At 36.2% G+C, this 21,803-nt stretch overlaps 1 protein-coding gene across 3 annotated transcripts in view; it reads left to right on the top strand.

Moving 5' to 3' along the window:
* Positions 1-15,044, top strand: part of glg1b (golgi glycoprotein 1b) — a 49,291-nt gene extending 34,247 nt beyond the window's left edge. For all 3 annotated transcript variants that reach the window (XM_084123570.1, XM_084123572.1, XM_084123571.1), the window contains 11 exons: positions 605-693; positions 1,020-1,137; positions 1,313-1,405; positions 6,411-6,548; positions 7,074-7,197; positions 7,752-7,894; positions 8,392-8,493; positions 10,250-10,357; positions 11,315-11,435; positions 12,177-12,283; positions 14,742-15,044. In XM_084123570.1, the coding sequence (XP_083979696.1) occupies positions 605-693; positions 1,020-1,137; positions 1,313-1,405; positions 6,411-6,548; positions 7,074-7,197; positions 7,752-7,894; positions 8,392-8,493; positions 10,250-10,357; positions 11,315-11,435; positions 12,177-12,283; positions 14,742-14,909 (1,311 nt within the window). In that variant the 3' untranslated portion in view covers positions 14,910-15,044. The remainder of the gene's footprint in view (positions 1-604; positions 694-1,019; positions 1,138-1,312; positions 1,406-6,410; positions 6,549-7,073; positions 7,198-7,751; positions 7,895-8,391; positions 8,494-10,249; positions 10,358-11,314; positions 11,436-12,176; positions 12,284-14,741) is intronic.
* The last annotated feature ends 6,759 nt before the right edge of the window (positions 15,045-21,803 follow it).

Below are 21,803 nucleotides of genomic sequence, written 5' to 3'. Positions count from 1 at the left end.
ATTCTTTTTTTATGTTTTAGAAAGAAGTCACTTATGCTCACCAAGGCTGCATTTATTTGATCAAAAATACAGTAAAAATAGAATTATTGTGAAATATTATTAAAATTTGAAATAATTGTTTTCTATTTTAATATATTTTAAAATGTAATTTAGTCCTGTGATGCAAAGCTGAATTTTCAGCATCATTACTCCAGTCTTCAGTGTCACATGATCCTTCAGAAATCATTCTAATATTCTGATTTGATGCGCAAGAAACATTTCTTCTTATTATCAATGTTGAAAACAATTGTGCTGCTTAATATTTTTTGTGGAAATCGTGATAGATTTTTTTCAGGTTCTCTTGATAAATAAAAAGTTAACTGAAAGAACAGCATTCATTTGAAATAGAAATATTTTTAACATTATAAATGTCTTTAGAATAGCTTTTTTGATAAATTCCTTGCTGAATGAAAGTTAATTTCTTTTTTTTTCTTTTTTTAATCATAGCAACCCAGAACTTTTGAACGGTTGTGTATTGCACACTGAAATCAGGTGTATTACCCAACAGTCCTTGTGAGTTATGGGATGTATTTTTGTTTCAAGTGTATACTTGTCTACCCTATAGGTTCAGATGAAGGACTTCCGCTTCTCCTACAAGTTCAAAATGGCCTGTAAGGAGGATGTACTCAAACTCTGTCCAAACATTAAGAAGAAGTGAGTTCACAAATCCCAGATCTACTTTGCTGATATGATTCGTGGCTGTTTTGCAGGTTTTGAAACATTCTGCATAAACTCTGTTTGATTTTTTTTTTTCATTCAATTTTGATGGTGATTTATTTTATATAACATCTTTCCATAGAGGCTTAAATCATCACAGCCTCACTGTGTGTCTCCTCTTATTTTGGCTCTCTTGCACTTGCTTGCTTTCTCTCTCGCTGACACAAATTTATCCTCTTGAACCAAATACTTTTTTTATCCTCTGCCCTCCTAGTGACTCTTTCACCCTCTTCATGTGTCATTTCGTGTTTCTTCCACCTCAGGGCGGATGTAGTCATCTGTTTGAGCACCACAGTGAGGAACGACACGCTACAGGATGTGAAAGATCAGCGCGTGTCTCTGAAATGTCGGAAACAGCTGAAGGTGGAAGAGCTGGAGATGGTAAATTAATCTTACCCAAGTTAAATTAGACATTCACCCTAATGTCGTTCAGACCCTCTTTCCTGTACAACAAAAGTGAACTGTGATTTTATACAATCAAGGACCACCTAAAAGCACCATTAAAAATAAATTACACTGAATTAAATGTCACATTCTCTGTCCTCTTCGTTTAAAGTCAGAGGACATTCGACTAGAACCTGAGCTGCATGACGCTTGTAAGAAGGATATCAACAAGCTGTGTTCCTCTGTTGCCTATGGAAATGCTCAGGTAAAGGTTTACTTTGATCTTTTACATTTCTAGATAGCTTTATGCCCCCACCTATGGCTGCTGCATGCAGACACATGATGAAACTTGTCCAGTTAGTGAAAGAAGCTTTATATAACAAGATTCCCACGGTCATGGAAGACCTGGAAATAGAAGAGATTACCAGATCATGTCTTCAGCAAATAAATTTGCGCTGCATCGAAAAGATAAATGCTTCATTGAACCACATTTACAGTAGATTCTATATGTACATAAACTAGGATGTGTGTTAAAATAATAAAACGATAAATAAGTAAAAAAATTATAAATGATGCAAATAATTACGTTCTATAATTACAGAAGTTACATTAAATTAATGTTCTTCAGGTTTTACCGTTTTTATTACCAATAAATTTACATGACTTTTCTAGTCATTTGTAATTACGGGGATACAAAAAAAAAATATTTATTTATTTATAAATTTGAACCCAATAACATGTCTTAGAAAAAGACAAAACTGAATCTTTTTATTTTTTTAATTAATTTCCGTGACTTTTCCAGGTCTAAAAATCACACTTTTAAAAATCCCTCATATATGCTTGTTTTGCAAGATTGTGCGAACCCTGGTTCTTAAATAAAAATAACAATTGTGGAGGGAACAAATAAAAAATAAAATGTCAGCTTGCATCTTGATTTATTTTTCTATAATCTGTTTTAGTTTTGTCAATAATTTTAAGCCATCTTGAGTCGCCTCTAAAATGTTGTCGTGGCCCCCTAATTGATAACCACTGATTTAAATCCATTGATTGTAAGTATTGGTATCTAACATACAGTACAAATGGAAATCTACACCTTCAATCTCTATAAAATGATACTTAAATGACTTACTGAGTGATCATGAAAGAATGTGAAAAGTCATGAAAATCCACTGGTCAAATGTAGGAAACCTGTGGAAAACCGTACATTACAGCCAGATGGTTTTAAAGGGATAGTTCACCTAAAACGAAAATTCTGTCATTAATTACTCACCTTGATGTCCTTCCAAACACATAAAACTTGGAACATAAATGAAGATTTTTTTGATGAAATCTGAGAGATTTCTGTCCCTCCATTGAAAGCTATGCAACTGAAAATTTGACGCTTCAAAAAGTTCATAGAGAGATTGTAAAACTAATCCAAATGAACTTAATTGAACAGATTGAATTTTGGCTTTTATTTATATATAAACATTGATCAGCGAAAAATCAAAAACATCAAACATCAAAAAGCTCTCAGGTAAATTCAGCCAACCAGAGAGGCCAGTTAGAGACAGAGAAGGAAAAGCTATTCCAGGGATAGAACAGCAAAAGCATAGATGGGCAGAGCATTTCGAGGATCTCTTGAACAGACCTTCTCCATTAAACCCAGTAAATATCCAGCCAGCCAGCTGTGACCTTCCTATCGATTGTGGCGTTCCATCGAAGGAAGAAATCTATAAGGCCATCAAGCAATTGAGAAACGGGAAGTCAGCCGGGCCAGACACCATTCCTGCAGAAGTTTTAAAAGTGGACGAAGTGACCACTGTGGAAATGCTCTATCCTCTATTCCAAAACATCTGGGAGGAGGAAGATACTCCAACAGAGTGGAAGGAGGGGTATCTCATAAAGCTCCCCAAGAAGGGTGATCTTAGTTCCTGCTCCAACTACAGGGGGATAACACTGCTGTCAACCCCAGGCAAGATATTCAATAGAGTCCTCCTAAACAGGATAAAAGATGCGGTCGACCCACATCTCAGAGACCAACAAGGTGGCTTCAGGAAGAGTAGATCCTGCATTGACCAGATAACAACTCTGCGGATTATCCTGGAACAGTCTTTGGAGTGGAACTCACCTCTCTATGTCAATTTTATTGACTAAAGGCATTTGACAGCGTGGATAGGCAAACCACCTGGAGTCTGTTGAGACACTATGGTGTACCAGCAAAGATCACTAACATCATCAGGAACTCATATGAGGGAATGACCTGCAGAGTGGTACATGGCCAGCAGCTTACAGATGCCTTCCAAGTGCGAACAGGGGTGAGACAAGGATGCCTATTGTCACCCTTCCTTTTCCTGTTGGCAATAGATTGGGTAATGAAGACATCAACTACCCAGAAGAGGAATGGCATCCAATGGACACCTTGGACACAATTGGATGACCTCGACTTTGCTGTTGACCTGGCACTTCTTTCCCACACCCAGCAACAAATGCAGGAGAAGACCAATATCATTGCAACTCATTCAGCAAGCCTTGGACTCATTATACACAAAGGGAAGAGCAAGATCCTCAAAGTCAACAATAACAACACGGCCCCCATCAGGCTAGAAGGAGAAGCACTAGAGGAAGTGGAAAGCTTCACCTATCTTGGCAGCGTAGTCGACAAGTTGGGAGGGACAGAGGCGGATGTGAAGGTGCGGATTGGAAAGGCAAGGGCAGCTTTCCACCAGCTGAAGAAAGTCTGGGGATCCTCTGAGCTGCCTAGGAACACCAAGATCAGGATCTTTAACTCCATGATAAAGCCTGTTCTACTGTATGGTGCAGAGACCTGGAGAACAACAGTCACTACCATGAAGAAAATCCAGTCCTTTATTAACACCTGTCTCAGACGAATCCTAAGGGTACGCTGGCCAAACACCATCAGTAACCTGGAGCTGTGGCAGCAAACAGGACAGCAGCCTATTGAGGAAGAGATCCTCCAAAGACGCTGGAGATGGGTTGGCCATACCCTTCGCAAGCCTGCATCAAGCACAGCAAGACACGCCCTCTTTTGGAACCCACAAGGGAAATGGAAGAGAGGCAGGCCAAGGAACAGCTGGCGCCGCGATCTGGATGCAGATGTGAAGAGGTCTGGCCACACATGGGGACAGTTAGAGAAGTTGGCCCAGGACCGGGACGACTGGAGAGCCCTTGTTCGTGGCCTATGCCCAAAGTTGGGTGGTAGGCGTAAGTAAGTAAAGTATTGATCAGCGAACATAAACAGAATCTCAACTGAACCTGCTTACGCGTGAGAACCTGCTTCTTACGGAAGCTCAATCGTGCTGCGTAACACATTAATGTTTTTTTTTGTGAATAAAAGCCTAAATTTAATCTGTTCATCATATAAAGTGATCGAGTCTCTTCAGATAATTTGGACTAAACCGCTCAATTCATATGGATTCGTTTTACGATCTCTTTGTGAACTTTTTGAAACGTCAAAGTGGTAGTTGCTTAGCTGTCAACTGAGGGGCAGAAAGTTCTTAGATTTCATCATTAAGATCTTTATTTGTGTTCCGAAGATGAACGAAAGTCTTACGGGTTTGGAACGACATGAGGGCAAGTAAATGATGACAGAATTTTCATGTACAGTATGTAAACATGCAAAGTACAAATGATATGTAATGCTAAATGGGATTTTCCTTGCTCTTTGTAAATGCATTTTCAATTTGCCACACTCTTAACTTTCTTAACTATAAAAATGATTCCACCATAAATCATGTTGACACAATCATGAGCACATTAAGATATGACCACACACATTAACATAATTACACTTATTCAGTAGTCGGCAACCTGGCAGGGTCCCTTGTAGTCATGTAACAGCAATGGCTAGCCAATCATAATGAGTCTTTGTAAAAAATAATAATAATGTGTGGAAATGCATTTAATCATGCCCTTTGACCTTCATGTAAATTTCACAAGAATTGTTCATACCTTTGGCACAATTCCTGCTTTAACTACCACCTAGTGTGATTATTATTTGAAAAAGTTAATGCATTTAGTCACGTCCCCGATGACCATAAACGAGAAACCTTGACAAACCTTAAAGGTGCAGTAAGCGATTTCTGAGAAACACTGTTGATATTTGAAGTCAACCCAAACAAACACACCCCTCCCTTCATTTTCATCTTTATCATAGCTCTGCTGAAGCGAAGCAAAATAATGCCTTGTGAAAAATAGAGAAATAGTGAAAAACAATCGTGTACTTGCACCATTAACTTAACAACACAAGTGGAAAAAATAAAATGCTGGAGAAGTGTAGAATTGAGCCCTATAAAAGGGTAACTCTCGCCAAAATGCAACCTAGGGTCTTTTTGTTAATCTACTCGAGGCAAACTTTTGTTTAAAAGCATAATAAGAATGGAAACGCCACTTTTAAGTTTGACCGTATTTTCGTTTTAGGTTAAATGCCTTGCGAATGGGAGTGAATGGGGCACTTTTATGATAGCATCAAAAATCGCTATTTTTAAAACAACACAACATGAAACTTTGCTCGAAGTATCACCAGGGGCTCTACACATGAACTCGAGCATTGAGAACATTGTTTGTGTACAAAGAGTTTACTAAAAAGAAAGACTTTGAACAACTCACTGTGTTTCCGTCCGCCGGCATTTTGTCAGTCAAAAATAGTCGATCTCCGTAACTGGGAGGAGAGTAAGGATGGAAAGCTCCTAAAGCTTAATTCAATATAAATTCACGGATAATTTGTTGTTTTCTCGTTAGTGAAAATTAATATTGACCTTGTATTTGAAAAAGGATCCTCATATAAGAAACAATACTAAAATTCAGAGTCAGTTTTTTCGCATTCGGAAATTGACTATTTTTGACTGTCAAAATGCCAGCGGACACAGCTACAGTGAGTTGTTCAAAATCTTTCTTTTTAGTAAACTCTGTGTACACAAACAATGTTCTCAATGCTCGAGTTCATGTGTAGAGCCTTTGATGATACTTTGAGCAAAGTTTCATGTTGTATCGAGCCTTAGTTTTTTAAAAATAGTGATTTTTGATGCTATCATAAAAGTGCCCCATTCACTCCCACTCACAAGGCATTTTAACCTAAAACGAAAATACGGTCAAACTTAAAAGTGACGTTTCCATTCTAATTATGCTTTTAAACAAAAGTTTGCCTTGGGTAGATTAACAAAAAGAGCCTAGGTTGCATTTTGGCGAGAGCTACCCTTTAACAAATTCACTTTGGAGAAGCCCTTCATCATTTGTTCTTTTCTCATTGGTATCTCTCCTCTTCCTCTTAGATCATTGAGTGTCTCAAAGAGAACAAGAAGCAGCTGTCCCAGGTGTGTCATCAGAAGGTCTTTAAGCTACAGGAAACTGAAATGATGGATCCAGAGCTGGACTATCAGCTCATGAGAGTGTGCAAGCAGATGATCAAGGTGAGGTGTTTTAGCAGGTAACTAACTTCTGCGGTTCCCTTCAGTCACGTCCTGACATTTTAGCCTCATTATTCATCCTTCATTAAAGCTTTCCTGTCAAACAGAGCGACCTGATGGTTATAAACGTACTCTGTATTGGCAAAGATCAATAGTAATAGCTTAACCCCCCACGTTTTAATTACTTTAGCTCAATAATATCATCATGGGGCGGGAGTGAAGTGGTCGATGGATTGGACCTGATTTGGAAAAGAGTGTTAAACACGCAAAACTCATCACCTTGTCTTTAAGGAAAACAGTATGGAATGAACAAACACACGAAAACACATGAAATTTCTGGTTCATTTGCCAAAATGACTGGGCCATTAGCTATCACTATTTTCCCCCTGAGTACAGACCTCTGAATCTGCATTGAATCTTTATTATGGTTATTATATTATTTATTTAGCTTCCATATGTTTCCCATAGATCTGTCAAGTCTGTAGTCTTTCTCTCCTGTCTTTCTCAACCTATTTCTCCTTGGTTTAGCGTTTTTGCACAGAGTCGGATGCTAAGAATTTTCTGCAGTGTCTAAAACTGAACAAGAACAGCGAGCAGATGGATCCAAAGTGTAAGCAGATGATCACCAAGAGACAAATCACTCAGAACACAGGTGAAGACCTTACACATCTCCACCAATAGAACCTTTCATTTCCACATAGTTGAGTTGGTTAATTTGAAGCTTTGTCATCTAAAACTCTCTCTGTTTGGCTCTTAATTTTTCTCACAATTGTGAGTTATAAACTCGCAATTCTGACTTTTTCTCGCAATTGCGAGGTTTGATCTCTCAATTACTTCCTTATTCAGAACTGTGAGATATAAACTTGCAAATGCGAGTTATAAAGTCCAATTCTGAGGAAAAAATGTTTTTTTTAAGAGAATTGCGAGTTTATATCTCACCGTTATGACTATATCTCGCAGTTGCGTGTTATAAAGTCGGAATTGTGAGATATAAACTTATATAAACTTTCTTAAAATTGTGAGTTTATATCACAATTCTGACTTTATAACTTGGAATTGCAAGTTTAATATCATGCAACTTTGATGAAAAAAGTTAATTTTTTCCCTTTTTATTTTTTATTCAGTGGCAGAAACAAGCTTCCATAGAATTATTTCAACTTGTGTAATACTAGATTTCTAATTTTGTTGTTGTCTTGATGTATTCAGACTACAGATTGAACCCAGTGTTGAGGAAGGCTTGTAAGGCAGACATTCCCAAGTTCTGTCAGAACATTCTCAACAAAGCCACTGATGCCAACGAACTGGAGGGTCAAGTCATATCCTGCCTCAAACTCAAGTATGCAGACCAGGTATGCGTGTCACTGAAAATTAGCGGCAAATAAATAAGGTACAGTCAGCTTTTTATTATAGCAAAAGTATAGTCTTGTATTATTACTGAAGGATTTATTTTCTGATAATGACCAAATTGACTGTACATTATCCTGCTTATTTAATTAATTATTGTCAATTAAAACTATTAAAAATCACTTTTAGTGATTTAAATAAATCTGAAATAAATATAAATATTAGATGAAAAACTTAAACTTAAGTAAATTAATTAAAAAGAAATGCTGCCTAAATGGGCTAAAATTACTCAATCTGGAAAGAAAAGTTACAATTATATAGAAATATATATTTTTAAAAATAACAATAGTTATGAGGGCAAATGAACAAAAGAAATAATGATGTGCACTCATAAATCATTCTTAATAAACACTGCAATATTCCATAACAAGAATTTTCCATTTTGATTTCATGGTGACTTTAACCGTTTTAAATTGGTTAATAAATTGACATTTTTTGTCAGCGGTTGTCTGGAGAGTGTGAGGATCAGATCAGAGTGATTCTTCAGGAGTCAGCGCTCGACTACCGGCTCGATCCTCAGCTCCAGGCTCACTGCAATAATGAGGTGAGTGGAAACATTGGCTCTGCATTTTGGGATTGCATTGTCTGCTAAAGACACATACAATCTGAACTTTGAACTTGAAATTTGACCAAACTGTGGATATAAATCAGCATCATTTACTGCCTACTTTTTAAATGATGCATAAAATGCTGTCTTTTGCGAGGATTTTGCTAATGTTTGGAACAAAGCCGATGGCCTTCAACACACAGCATCTTTATGAGATCTAACAGTCTGTTTAAACATGTCAGGACACTCACTTTGAGCTATACAGAGAGAGTGAGTGGCCGTCTGAGAGTCGCTCTAAAAGATCTTCATAGCGATGTTGGAAAAAACCAATAGAAGTGAAGAGAAAACTGCCTCATGAATAACTAATCTACAGCACTATTTCAGTTCTGGTTTTGAGGGAATGGGAGCAATTCATCTGTAATGTCACAGGAAAGGAACTAGATTTCCAACTCAAAATAGTCATATCAGTTGTCATATTTAGCACTAGCTCTTTTCGTCAATATACACTACCATTCAAAATTTTAGGGTCAGTAAAAAAAAAAAAAAAAAAGTCTCTCATGTTTGCCGAGGCTACATTTATTTGATCAAAAATACAGTAAATGCAGTAATATTGTGAAATATTATTACAATTTAAAATATCAAAATAACTATTTTAAACTGTAATTTATTCCTGTGATGCAAAGCTGAATTTTCAACAGCGTTAGTCTTTCTTATTATTATAACAAATGTGCTGTTTAATATTTTTTTGGAAATCATCATACAATATTTTTGCATATTTGAAATATAATTTTTTGTTACAATGTACTTTACTGTCACTTTTGATCAAGTCAATGAAATGTGTTCTTGCTGAATAAAAACAGTAATTTTAAAAATGTATTAAAAAAAACTGACTGTCCCCAAACTTTTTTAAAGGTCAAAGAAATCTATCTCTATTTCCTCCCTCTGTTTTCATGGTCTTACACAAACTCTAGTCTAAATTCAATTATTTACAGGCGATAGATGTAATATTGCAGAAAAAGTTTAATAGTTTTAATTTATTCATCAGTTGCTCATTTAATTTAAATTTCATTTTTATTAAGCTTAAAAGGTTAGTTCACCCAAAAATAAAAAATTATGTCATCATTTACTCACCCTACTGTGAGTACATTTAATCTGTTTATCATATAAATTTAATCTGTTCATCATATAAAGCAATCAAGTCTCTTCAGAAAATTTGGACTAAACCACTCAATTCACATGGATTCGTTTTATGATCTCTTTATGAGCTTAATGTCCTAACTGAACTAAGGCCTAATCCTGGCTTAATCTAAGCCCTGTCTATGAAATCAGACCTTTAAGTTTTATTTTAATTCTGTCTGGACAGTGTAGAATGACAGGAACCTATTAGTATTGTATCTGGTAATGACAGTCCGAATCCAAACTGCTGTCCTATGTTATGTCATGAGATTTTGTGCTAACCAAGGCTTAATTGGTTTTATTAAAGGTTTTGAAAACTGTTATTGTATTAGGACTATTTGATCTGCTATGCTGCAGAGAGTGTTTGTAATGCAATGGGACAGGAACACCCTCCTCCTGCAGGCTGGTCTCCATAAGCTATATGCTCTCATGGAGCAAACAAGCAGAAATGGGTCTCTTGATTAGTCAGTAAAGAAAATTGAGATTTTATACCTTTAGTCACTTCATAATGTGTGTGTGTGTGTGTGTGTGTGTGTGTGTGTGTGTGTGTGTGTGTGTGTGTGTGTGTGTGTGTAAGATCATGCGGCTGTGTGCAGAGGAAGCTGCCGCGCAGGAACAGACGGGTCAAGTGGAGGAGTGTCTGAAGAACAACCTACTGAAAATTAAACAAGAGGAGTGCAAGACGGTATAGAACACATCCTCAAACATGCTTCATCTGCTACACACTGGTTTCCTCTGCATCAGTTGCTATGGAAACACCATCAGTGTCTTTAAACCAACATCTGTGGGGGGGTTTTATGAGCAGAGATTCCCACACTAGACAAATAGGTGGTTGTTTTATGTTTAGATTTTTGCTTGCATTGGTCATATTCAATATGCTGAAATATGTACACTTCGGTTCAAATATATATACATACAGTAGATGTAGATTGTATATATATGTATATTTTTAAAGAAATTGATTCTTTTAAAGAAAGTAAAGACATTAAATTAATCAAAAGTGACAGTAAAGACATTTATAATGTTATAAAAGATTTCTATTTCAAATAATTGCAGTTAATTAACTATAATTGCATTTTTTTTTTTTACTTTCTATTACTCAAAGAATCCCACAAAAATATGAAGCAGCACAACTGTTTTCATTGTTAGTAATCATAAATGTTTCTTGAGCAGCAAATCAGCATTTTAGAATGCTTTCTGAAGGATCATGTGACACTGAAGACTGGAGAAATGATGCTGAAAATTCAACTTTGCATCACAAGAATGGATTATATTTTAATATCTATTTAAATACAAAACAGTTATTTTAAATTGTAATAATGTTTCACAGTATTACTGTTTTACTGTATTTTTGATCAAATAAATGCAGCCTTTCAATTTAACATTTAAAGATTTTACTGACCCCAAACTTTTTGTACAGTAGTGTAATCCCCCCCCCCCACACACACACACACTCACACACACCTTTTTTTCTCTCAACCTTTTTTTTTCTCCTCTGATGTCTTAGAATGAAGTCTTTTTTTACTGCTGTTTTGTGCTTCACATGTGAAATGAGCAACTGTCCGCTCACACACAGCTGTAATAGTTACATACAGGTTTAGTGTCTGCATTTCACTCATTTCATCCTCTTTTTCATGTGTAGGAGGTGTTGAACATGCTCAAAGAAAGCAAAGCAGACATATTTGTGGATCCTGTCTTGCACACAGCCTGTGCTCTGGATTTGAAACACCACTGTGCAGCCATCAACCCTGGAAGGGGCAGGCGTGAGTATTCACTGTATTGTGTGTGTGTGTGTGTGTGTATATATATATATATATATATATATATATATATATATATATTGTAAATTCACACTATACAGTCATACCTTTAAAGATGCTATGAGACATATTTCTTTCTTATTAAAGGTAGGGTAGGCAATTTGTTTCATAAACACTTTTTGTTATACTGGTTGAAACTCTTTTCTCACCCTGAATAGCAATCAATAACAGAATTGTTCTTAATATCTAAACATGTACATATATCTTCTGTGGAAGTCACAGGACCAAAAAATGTCTTGTGACGCTTAACAGACGCTGCTGTGTGAGTTGTGATCATGTGTTTTGAAGGAGGCTTGCCTTGGAGACGCTCTGAAGGGAGGGTGGGATCTTATGCTTTCAAAGCTAGCTTGCTATTGCTAGCCTGTCCGAAATTGCCTAGCCTACCTTTAAATATCTTGCTCCACATAGTTGCATATTAAACCCCAAATCCATAATTTCACACTGAATATTCTGTTTCACAGTTGAATGCATTATAAAAACAATTTCATGTTGTTTAATTCATGATGCCTAGTAAGATAACTGTTGAGGGTCTAATTTAGAGACCTTATTTCTGTGTTGGTAGATAGAGAGGAAAAATATATGGAACTTGACAGATGGTGTTATTATGGTGTGTTGTTTTTTCTTCTTCTTCTTAACTCTGCAATTTGGAGCTCCTGACTCCCTGTGTTTGTAATCCTTTCCCAGAAATGTCCTGTTTGATGGAAGCTCTGCAGGACAAGCAGGTGCGTCTACAGCCTGAATGCAAGAGAAGATTACAGGACCGCATAGACATGTGGGGCTATGCAGCGAAGGTCAGTACACAAACACATTTAACCCTTTTGCACACAAGTTTCAAATATTCTGGCTGAGCCCCCAGCGGGAGTTTTTTAAGACGAACATAATTTTAGAATGCGTCAGATATTATTTCTATGCCGACGCGTCATGCTTGTCACGTGACACACCGCAGCCACAGCAGGGATGTATGACAGATGTATCGCTTTTATTTAATTTTTCCTTTTTTATTTAAAATATTCACAATCTTGGTAACTATATCATGAACTATCTGATATTCCGATTCTCAAATATGTGTAAGTAAATGTGTTTTGTCTTTTAAAAACCTTGATAATGATCATGTTAGTTGATCTATTACGCACAATGGGGGTTAGGACCCCACACTATTCCATTGGCTCAAAATACATACTTTTAATAGGCACTCTCTTTAGTGCCTGTTTACAATTCCTACAAAATCATGTTATGAAAAATGCTGTTTGAACTACGTTATAAATGTCTGTATTAGTTAGCTTATGTACTAGCATAACATACAGATACCCGATTAGCCTGATAGCTTAGTTTATACACGCATTTGCACTTACCCTACATGTATTCACAATCATCTTTAATGTAATTACGTGTTAAATTAATTTTTAAATGTCGAAATATTTTTGTTATAAAAGGAATGTAATGATGTTCATTTATTCACTTAATAGGCTATTATTATTTATTAATTAACTAACAGTTTATCAACTGAAAGATACGTCCACTTTGTTTTATTATGCACTTTATAGAAAGCTATACATATTTTAAATTAATATCATTTGTATGTACTTAGTATTAAGTGATAGTTGATGAAGACCCGGTTTCGAGGGAGGACCCGATCCGTCATGACACCGCCATGTTAGTTTGCGCCGCAGTTTTACATCATGTAAATTCACCTACTTCTCCCGAAATACATGAAAGTAAGTGACAGGTGAAGTGGGAGAAGAATCTATATAGTTATAGTAAACTATATAGTTACCGATACAATCTGATATGAATTAAGCACATCGTCAAATTACAATTGAAGGGATTATTATTGCTGCTTCCATAGACATCAGTGTGTATTTAACAAACTTTTATATATTTTTTGCTATTACTTATGTGTATTTAAATGTCTGAAACATAAAATAAAGATTATGTGGTTGAAAACACTAAATGGTTTTAATATATGACAGGTGTTGAACACGTCTGGATCTGTTCCAGCCAAAGCGCGAAAGCACATTTGAACTTAGCAGTTGATCACATGATTCACTGAACGTTCTAATCACAGCGGTGTGATTGTACTGTTACGACCGTCTAGGGCCAGCTGCAACATAAATGAATGTGCGCTCACTCACAAAGATAATGTTCAAACAAATACCAATTTATTAAAGGATAATTCCGGTATTTAGCACTTTGAGTCTCTTTTCTGGTTTGTTTTGGATGAACTAGAGTGGTGGACACAGAAATTTTGACGATGGGTCCTGTCTCGACTTTTTGACTCGTTTAGAATCGCCTTTGACCGCTTCAGAGTGGCTGGCTACGGGCATGCACGAACAAAAAGAGACTCAAAGTGCTAAATACCGGAATGATCCTTTAACAAAAATATAATGAAAACAGAATCAAAGGGGTTAAATTCAGGAGTGGACAAGGCCAAAATAATAAACAAAAAATAAACATTAAAAGAAAAATACAACGCAACTTCCCTAACTCCTTAACCAAAAACATAGAATAAACCTATGCAAAATAAATGGCATCACACTCCCTACTTCCCCGAAATTGAGTATTTACAAATAATATTTACACAATTTAACTGAAGGCCAAAGTAATTCAAAACAACCTAAGAGTTATAAATCAAATGAACAAAAGCAAGTTTCACAAAAGGCACATAACCACAGAGGAAATCAAGTCAGCGCAAAACAAATGGCACACATTCGGCCTCCATAGAGTGTTTGGGGTGGTCCTTTTCAATGGAACCAGAATTAGACCAATCAGGATCTCTGCTGGCTTGAGTGCAGGCCACACCTTCTCCTGCAACAGAAACACTCAGAAACACAAACACATACTTTCTAAAAGACATAAGCTTCAAAGACAGTATGCGTCAAAGGGTTAACTAGCTGTCTAGATAGACAACTAAATATTTTTTTATAAAAAAAAAAATCTTAAATTATTATACATTATAAATCTTATAAATAAATCTTATTATTATTATTAAAAATATATACATTATAATTATTATTAATAATAATTTTAAACCATTATATTAAGATCAATTATTATTATTAATTTAATAATTAAAAAATAAATTAATATGGACATTTATATTATATATCAGCAATATTATTATTATTAATGTTTTTTTATTAACAACTCTTCACTTTGATAATGTCGCCTAAAGGATGTTATGTCAGGTTTAGCTGAATTCTGGGGACAAAGTCACTTCCTCATTATGAGTTCTAGTTTGTGATTTCCCAGGTGGCACCAGCTGAAGGTTTCTCGGACCTCGCTGTGCAAGTCATGACGTCACCTTCGAAGAACTACATCCTGTTCGTGATTGCCCTGGCTGTGTCCATCCTCTTCCTCGTGGGGCTGCTGTGTGGCCGCATCACCAAACGTGTGACCAGAGAGCTGAAAGACAGGTAGAGCGAGGATGCCGCCCATCCGCCCCTTCCCGTTGCACACCTCATTTCCTGCCCTCGCTGTTCTTTGTACTTACACCTGCGAAGACTTTAGGAGCTGTCAGCGGACCTTCTGTGGGCTGGTGTGATGTTAGGAACCCTCTCTAGCCCATGAATCCAAACGATAAACTTTTGAAATGCTTCTCGGACAGGATCAAGATCGTTTTGGGACATTATGCCTTGATTATTTATGGTTTTGAGAGTGGCAGCCTTACTTCTTGACTGTAAAATGTTCATGTGTCAATGCAGTATTTTTGTTGTTGTATCTTTTCCAGTTTTTGAGAATGTGCGGTCACGGATGGGCTTTAATCAGCAGCTTACATTAAAAAGTTCAGAAGCCATCTTTATATTGTTTTTTTTGTTTTTTTTATTATCATCCCTACAGTTTTTTTCTTTTTTTTTTAATCTTAGTCCACTTGATTTTTGGATGTCTGGGATTGATTTTTGGATGTCTCCTGAATGTTTTGACACTGGTACAATGGTTTTTCTAGTCCAATGTGATGAACTGCAATGATTGGTGACATGTGAAACAGTGGTCTTTATCAGGTAAAGACGTTTTATTCTACATTAAATATAAACTTGCAAAGATTATGACATTTGAATACACCTAGTGAACACCAGCCCCACCAATTCAAATTTTGTACATTGTGACATTATTTTCTTAACAATTTCACTATTTTGCTCATGTAATGGGTAATGGTGTATTTGCTCGATGTAATGGGAATTTTACTTTTGAGGTTTTGTCATTCCCACTATCCTCAATGGTGTTTCTCATTGCTCATTTTTACCGTTTTATGGTTTTAAAAAAAAAGTCACTGTAATACAAATTGGTTTATTTCTATATGTAAAGGTAGTACAACAAATACAGCAAAAGAAAAGAGTCACAATGTCATAAAATGTTTAGTTTTCTTTGAACAAAATGTGACAGTTTTGTGTTTTTAGTGTCCGTTTTGCGCAATTGCAGACATTAAGTGATAAATATATGAAGAGAATGAAATTGGAGTAGACCTTTAGAGGTGGTTTCATGTTAAAGATCTTTTTATTGTCCAGGGCCAAGTTTCCTTCGGACCAACGTTGTAAGGTTGATCGCGACTATATACCCTGTTTCAGAGGTACTTTGAATGTTCACAGGACAATTGCACTTTTTTTTAATGTTTTGTTGTGTTTGGCTTAAGCCTTATTTATTGTTTACAACAAATGTGCTGATCTTGGTTTCATATATGTGAGTGTGCGTGTGTGTGCATAGAGATAAATATGTTCTAATGTTGCCTTTTCTCTTTCTCTGTCATACCAGTGAAAGGAAACGTCCATTAGTCCCCATTGATGGTGGCTCTGTATTTTTTCAAAGCTGTACCCACAAACATCTCTAGGATGAAAAGGAATTGCATACTTGTCTTTGTCTATTTGTTAGTTACTCTGATTATAACTGTGATGATTATATGCATAACATTTGCTGAAGACATAAGGGTTTTCTAAAAGATCCGTGCATGCTTTTCCCCCATAACTCATTCTGCATCCTCTCGCATATGAGCAAAATAGTGCCAGTCAAAAGTTTGGATGTTTTTGAAAGAAGTCTCTTATGCTCATTAAGGCTGCATTTATTTGATCAAAAATACAGGAAAAAAATTGTAATATTATTACAGTTTAAAATAATGGTATTCTATTTTAATATACTTTAAAATATAATTTATTCCTGTGATGTAAAGCTGAATTTTCAGCATCATTACTCCAGTCTTGTGTCACATGATCCTTCAGAAATCATTCTTATATGCTGATTTATTATTAATGTTGGAAACAGTTGTGCTGCTTAATATTTTTTTGGAACCTGTGATACTTTTTTCAGGATTCATTGATGAATAAAAAGTTTAAAAGAACAGCATTTATTCAAAATAAAAATCTTTTCTAACAATATAAATCTTTACTGTCACTTTTTATCAATTTAACACATTCTTGCCTAATAAAAGTATTAAAAGTATAAAAAATAAATTACTGACCCCAAAGCTTTTGATGATTTTTTTATACTGTTCTCATCAATGAATCCTGAAAAAAAGTATCACAGGTTAATGAAAAAAATAGTAAGCAGCACTTCTGTTTCCAACACTTGGTAAATCGGTATATTAGAATGATTTCTGAAATTTATAATAACAGTATTAAAATTGAAAACCATTATTTTAAATTGTAATAATATTTCACAATATTACTGGTTTTTTTTCTTCTGTATTTTTTATTAAATAAATGCCGCATTGATATATATATATATATATATATATATATATATATATATATATATAGGAATTTGTGGTGAAAAGTGACCTAGACAAATCAAAATTTCACCCCAAATTATAAGATAAAATAAAACATGTTTTTGCACTATTATTTTGAGAGGTTTCGTGAGATTCACCTTTTTATTTTATTTTCTTGACAGGAGCTGTACCACCATAGAAAATATATTGTGCATTTGTATATTGTGTCTCTCAAAGAGTGTGCAAAGCTCTATAAAATCAATTTGTCCACTATCCTTGTATTAAAGGGATAGTTCAGCCAAAATTGAAAATTTATCATTTACTCACCCTGATGTGGTTCTAAACCTGTATGTTTTTCTTCTGCGGAACACAAATATATATATATTGAAGAATGTTGGTAACTCTACAGTTGTGGTTCCCAATTTGTGATGATGATGACAGAATTAAAATGTTTGGGTGGACTAACCCTTTAACAGATTTAAAAATCCCAGAGTCCAAAATCTGGTAACAGATTTGTACATTTCATTGCTTTTTTCTTCTTTTTTTTGGAGCTCGGGAGGCCACAGGCGTACTGCTTACCTCTAGCATTGATGATCTCAATGTTCTTCTGTAAATAATAGATCTAATGTGCAAATGACATTGTCTGAGATTTCTGGTGATTGAAATTTGGACTGTAACATTCTACTGATCATATGGTCACATTTGACTATATATTGTAGATAAGAAAATGTTAAAAGTTATGTTATTCCAAATATATTTCTCCTAATTCTTTTTTGTTCTTTTTTTTTTTTTGATTATGATGTGTATTGTTTAGATTATTTTTGGTGGGGGGGGGGGGGGGGGGGTATTTTACTATTTTACATATAACTGGATGAGATAACTTAACACATTGGATGTTATTGGAGTGTTAAAAAAAGCCGACTGTGATGGGTCATTAATCACTCTTTTCATTTAAAACTCAAAGTGCCCATGTTGTTTTAGATTTGAACTCGGTTCGATTTATACTAGTTTGGAAATCAAGTGATCCTTAAATGGTTTTGGAGTATGTGCATGGAATATCAAGTCTTTCCAACTATTCCAACTTTTTTGTAGCAACTTTTTTTTTGCTAGAACTTGTTTTTTTCTTTGTTTTTTGCATTGTGCTCAAATCACGTTGCCATAGATTGTAAATTTTTATGACAAAATTTAGGAGTCCATATGTTGAAAGACCATATGAAGCAAGGGAGAGGGAGGGAGAGGGGGGGGTGTTTTGACGAGTCCCATTTTGAAAGCATCTTTTGAAGCCACAAGCAAGAGCAAAACCTGATTCCATTACTCTGAAAAGTGACATTGCCCGTCATAATTTCCCAAAAGTCATGATGCAGAGCCAAAGATGATCCTACTTTGAAATGCTCCTCTGCAAGACTCTTAAGTGGCTCCAACATCTACTGGACGGTAGTTTTTCTTGTTTCATATTAACTGCACATTGACTAAACATTTTAAAAGGTTATGGCTGTGATAGTTTCTCAGTTTCTTCATCTTGCCTTGTAACATTAATGCAACAAATCATATTTTTTATTGTTGGTTTCCCTAATTCTGTACAGATGATGAATTATCAGTTTAATAAAATGCTGTAGATTTTCTTACCATTCTGTTTTGTCTCCAGTTTTGTTTCATTCAGTATATTGAATATTGATTCAGTTATTCAGCTACTCAGCTTATTCAAGTTACACACATTTCAAATTTATAATCACGTTTTTTTTGTTTTTTTTTGTAAAACTTAACAGAAAGGTCCCAAATACAATTGTTCAGTGTTAGTTCAGGTCCATAATATTAACATGCAAGTTTTGATTTTTGTTGAATGTTGAAACTACGTTTAATAAATTATAAGTATTTTGTTAGTTAATGTTAATTAATGTTCAAGTCTTCTAGCACTTTATTCTCTTTTCCCATCTGTCTCTGGAATTGCCGGTCCGCTCTAAACAAAGCTGATTTCATTACATCTATTTCTAGTCATTCAGGTCTCAGCCTATTGGCCCTGACTGAGACCTGGATCAAACCAGAGGACACTGCCACACCTGCTGCCCTCTCCACTAACTTCACTTTCTCACACACCCCTCGCCTGACCGGAAGGGGTGGAAGTACTGGTCTTCTCATCTCAAACGATTGGAAATGTGATCCTTTACCTCCTCTGTGTGACACCAGCTCATTTGAATCGCATTCAATTACCATCACTAGGCTATTTAAATCCATTTTGTAGTTGTCTATTGTCCACCAGGTCAACTTGGCAGTTTCTTGGAGGAGCTTGATGTGCTACTCTCATCCTTCCCTGAGGATGGTACTCCTCTCGTAGTTCTTGGAGACTTCAACATCCTCCTAGAAAAACCTCAGGCTGCTGATTTCCACACTCTGCTTGCTTCATTCGACCTCAAAGGAGTATCCACTGCGGCTACTCATAAATCAGAACAACCTCGTCTGGTTTCAAAAGCGGACACTCAACTGAGACTGCCCTGCTATCTGTAATTAAAGCTCTGAGACTGGCAAGAGCAGCTTCCAAATCCTCAGTTCTCATCCTGCTGGATCTGTCTGCTGCCTCCTTTCAATTTTAAAGGGCATCTCGGGAACCGCAATTCAATGGTTCAAGTCTTACCTCTCAGGTCGGTCCTTCAGGGTGTCTTGGAGGGGTGTGGTGTCCAAGACCCTACATCTAGCTACTTGGGTGCCTCAGGGCTCAGTGCTTGGACCACTTCTCTTCTCCATCTACATGACATCACTAGGATCTGTGATTCAGAAACATGTTTTTTCCTATCACTGCTACGCTGATGACACATAACTCTACCTCTCATTCCAGCCTGATGAGCCGACCAACCCAGCGCTACACCACAACTTCTCCATTCAGCTAGGTTTGTCATCTATGACTCCATCAAGCTCGGCCAGGAACCTTGGAGTTGTGATTGATGATCAGTTGAACTTTACAGACCACATGGCTAGAACTGCCCGGTCCTGCAGATTTGCCTTATTCAACATTAAGAGGATCAGGCCCTTCCTATCCGAGCAGGCCACACAACTCCTTGTCCAAGCGCTTGTTCTATCCAGACTGGACTATTGTAATGCTCTCCTAGCAGGTCTTCCAGCTTGCACTGTCAAACCTCTGCAACTGATCCAAAATGCTGCAGCTAGAGTGGTCTTTAACGAGCCGAAGAGAGCACACGTCACTCCTCTCCTCACAAAATTGCACTGGTTGCTAGTTTCCGCTCGCATCAAATTCAAGTCACTGACTTTTGCCTACAGAGCAACCACTGGCTCTGCTCCCTCCTACCTAAACTCATTACTTCAGACTTACGTGCCATCCAGAAACTTGCGCTCTGCAAGTGAATGCCGTCTTGAGGCACAAAATCTCTTTCTCTGTCCTTTTTCTGGTATGTTCCATGCTGGTGGAATGATCTGCCTAACTCAACCAGAGCTGCTGAGTCGGTGGTCATTTTCAAGAAACGGCTGAAGATGCATCTTTTTCGGCAACACTTGATCCATTAATACTAACACTTTATCTTCTATTCTATATCTATTATCTTCATAAAGATAAATTTTTAAAAAAGGACACGTACTGCGTTTGATTAAACTGAGAAGGGTCATAGCACTTGCATATTGTTGTCCTATTGTTAGTTTAACGGCTTCTATTCTTCTCATTTGTAAGTCGCTTTGGATAAAAGCGTCTGCTAAATGAATACATTTAAATGTAATGTAAATGTAAGTCCCCCTGTGGTGAAAATCCCTTTTTTTAATGTTGTTTTGTTGCACGTCTATGTGTTGTTTTTAATGTGCTTTAAGACAAACCATGTGCAAATTCATAAGTCAACACCATTGCTTGAGTATTTTGTCTTTAAAACTGCAGTGATCTAAAGACAGTCTCAAAAACGCGGTTTGAAATCGCTGGCGTTTCTGGCGTCACAAACTACCTTGTAACCAATCACGTCAATGTTGATTTCAGAGTCCAGGAATGTCCAGAAACATATGATGACAAACTTGTTTTCTAAAGCAAATTAAAACAACATATCCATTAGTTACAAGCTCCTATCATGTAAGTTTAAATAAGACAAACTTTTCTCCTACATCAACATGTCATACATTTTAAATAAGACACTATAAAAGAACATTTGCATTAATGAGTGGTTTGTAAGGGTCTTTGGTCCAGCTAAAAGAGCAAATGAAACAGAGATGAGGAGTTGAGGATGTTTTATTAGAGTCAATAGAGAGGAAGACACTGCAGAGATGTTCTAGTTAGTCCTATCAGCAGTCTTAAAAACATAGCCTGCAGAATGCCCCAAAAAACATGAGATTTTAGTTCATGGTTAAAGATTTCAAATTCTTATCATTCCTATTGCTAATACAACTGTAGAAGGCCTAAGGATTGCTGTCACTTGGGCTGCTGCCATCAATGATTATGATAATGAAATACTCTATGCATAAAATAATGAGGCACTTGTCTTAGTCAGAGCCAGTCTTCCTCTGCATTAAGAGGCTTATGTAACCCAGGAGGACTTGGATAATGAGAGTCAGTACTCAAAATGGCATAACATGAATGGATGTCTTAGTATGTGGTCTATCTCCTTTTGCTTTAATGGCAGCAGCACTGGAGC

Source organism: Abramis brama (genome assembly GCF_963993115.1).
Source record: "Abramis brama genome assembly, chromosome: 9".
Taxonomy (NCBI): Eukaryota; Metazoa; Chordata; class Actinopteri; order Cypriniformes; family Leuciscidae; genus Abramis; species Abramis brama.
The sequence above is the reverse complement of the archived record's forward strand: the minus strand, read 5'-3'. Positions and strand labels throughout refer to the sequence as shown.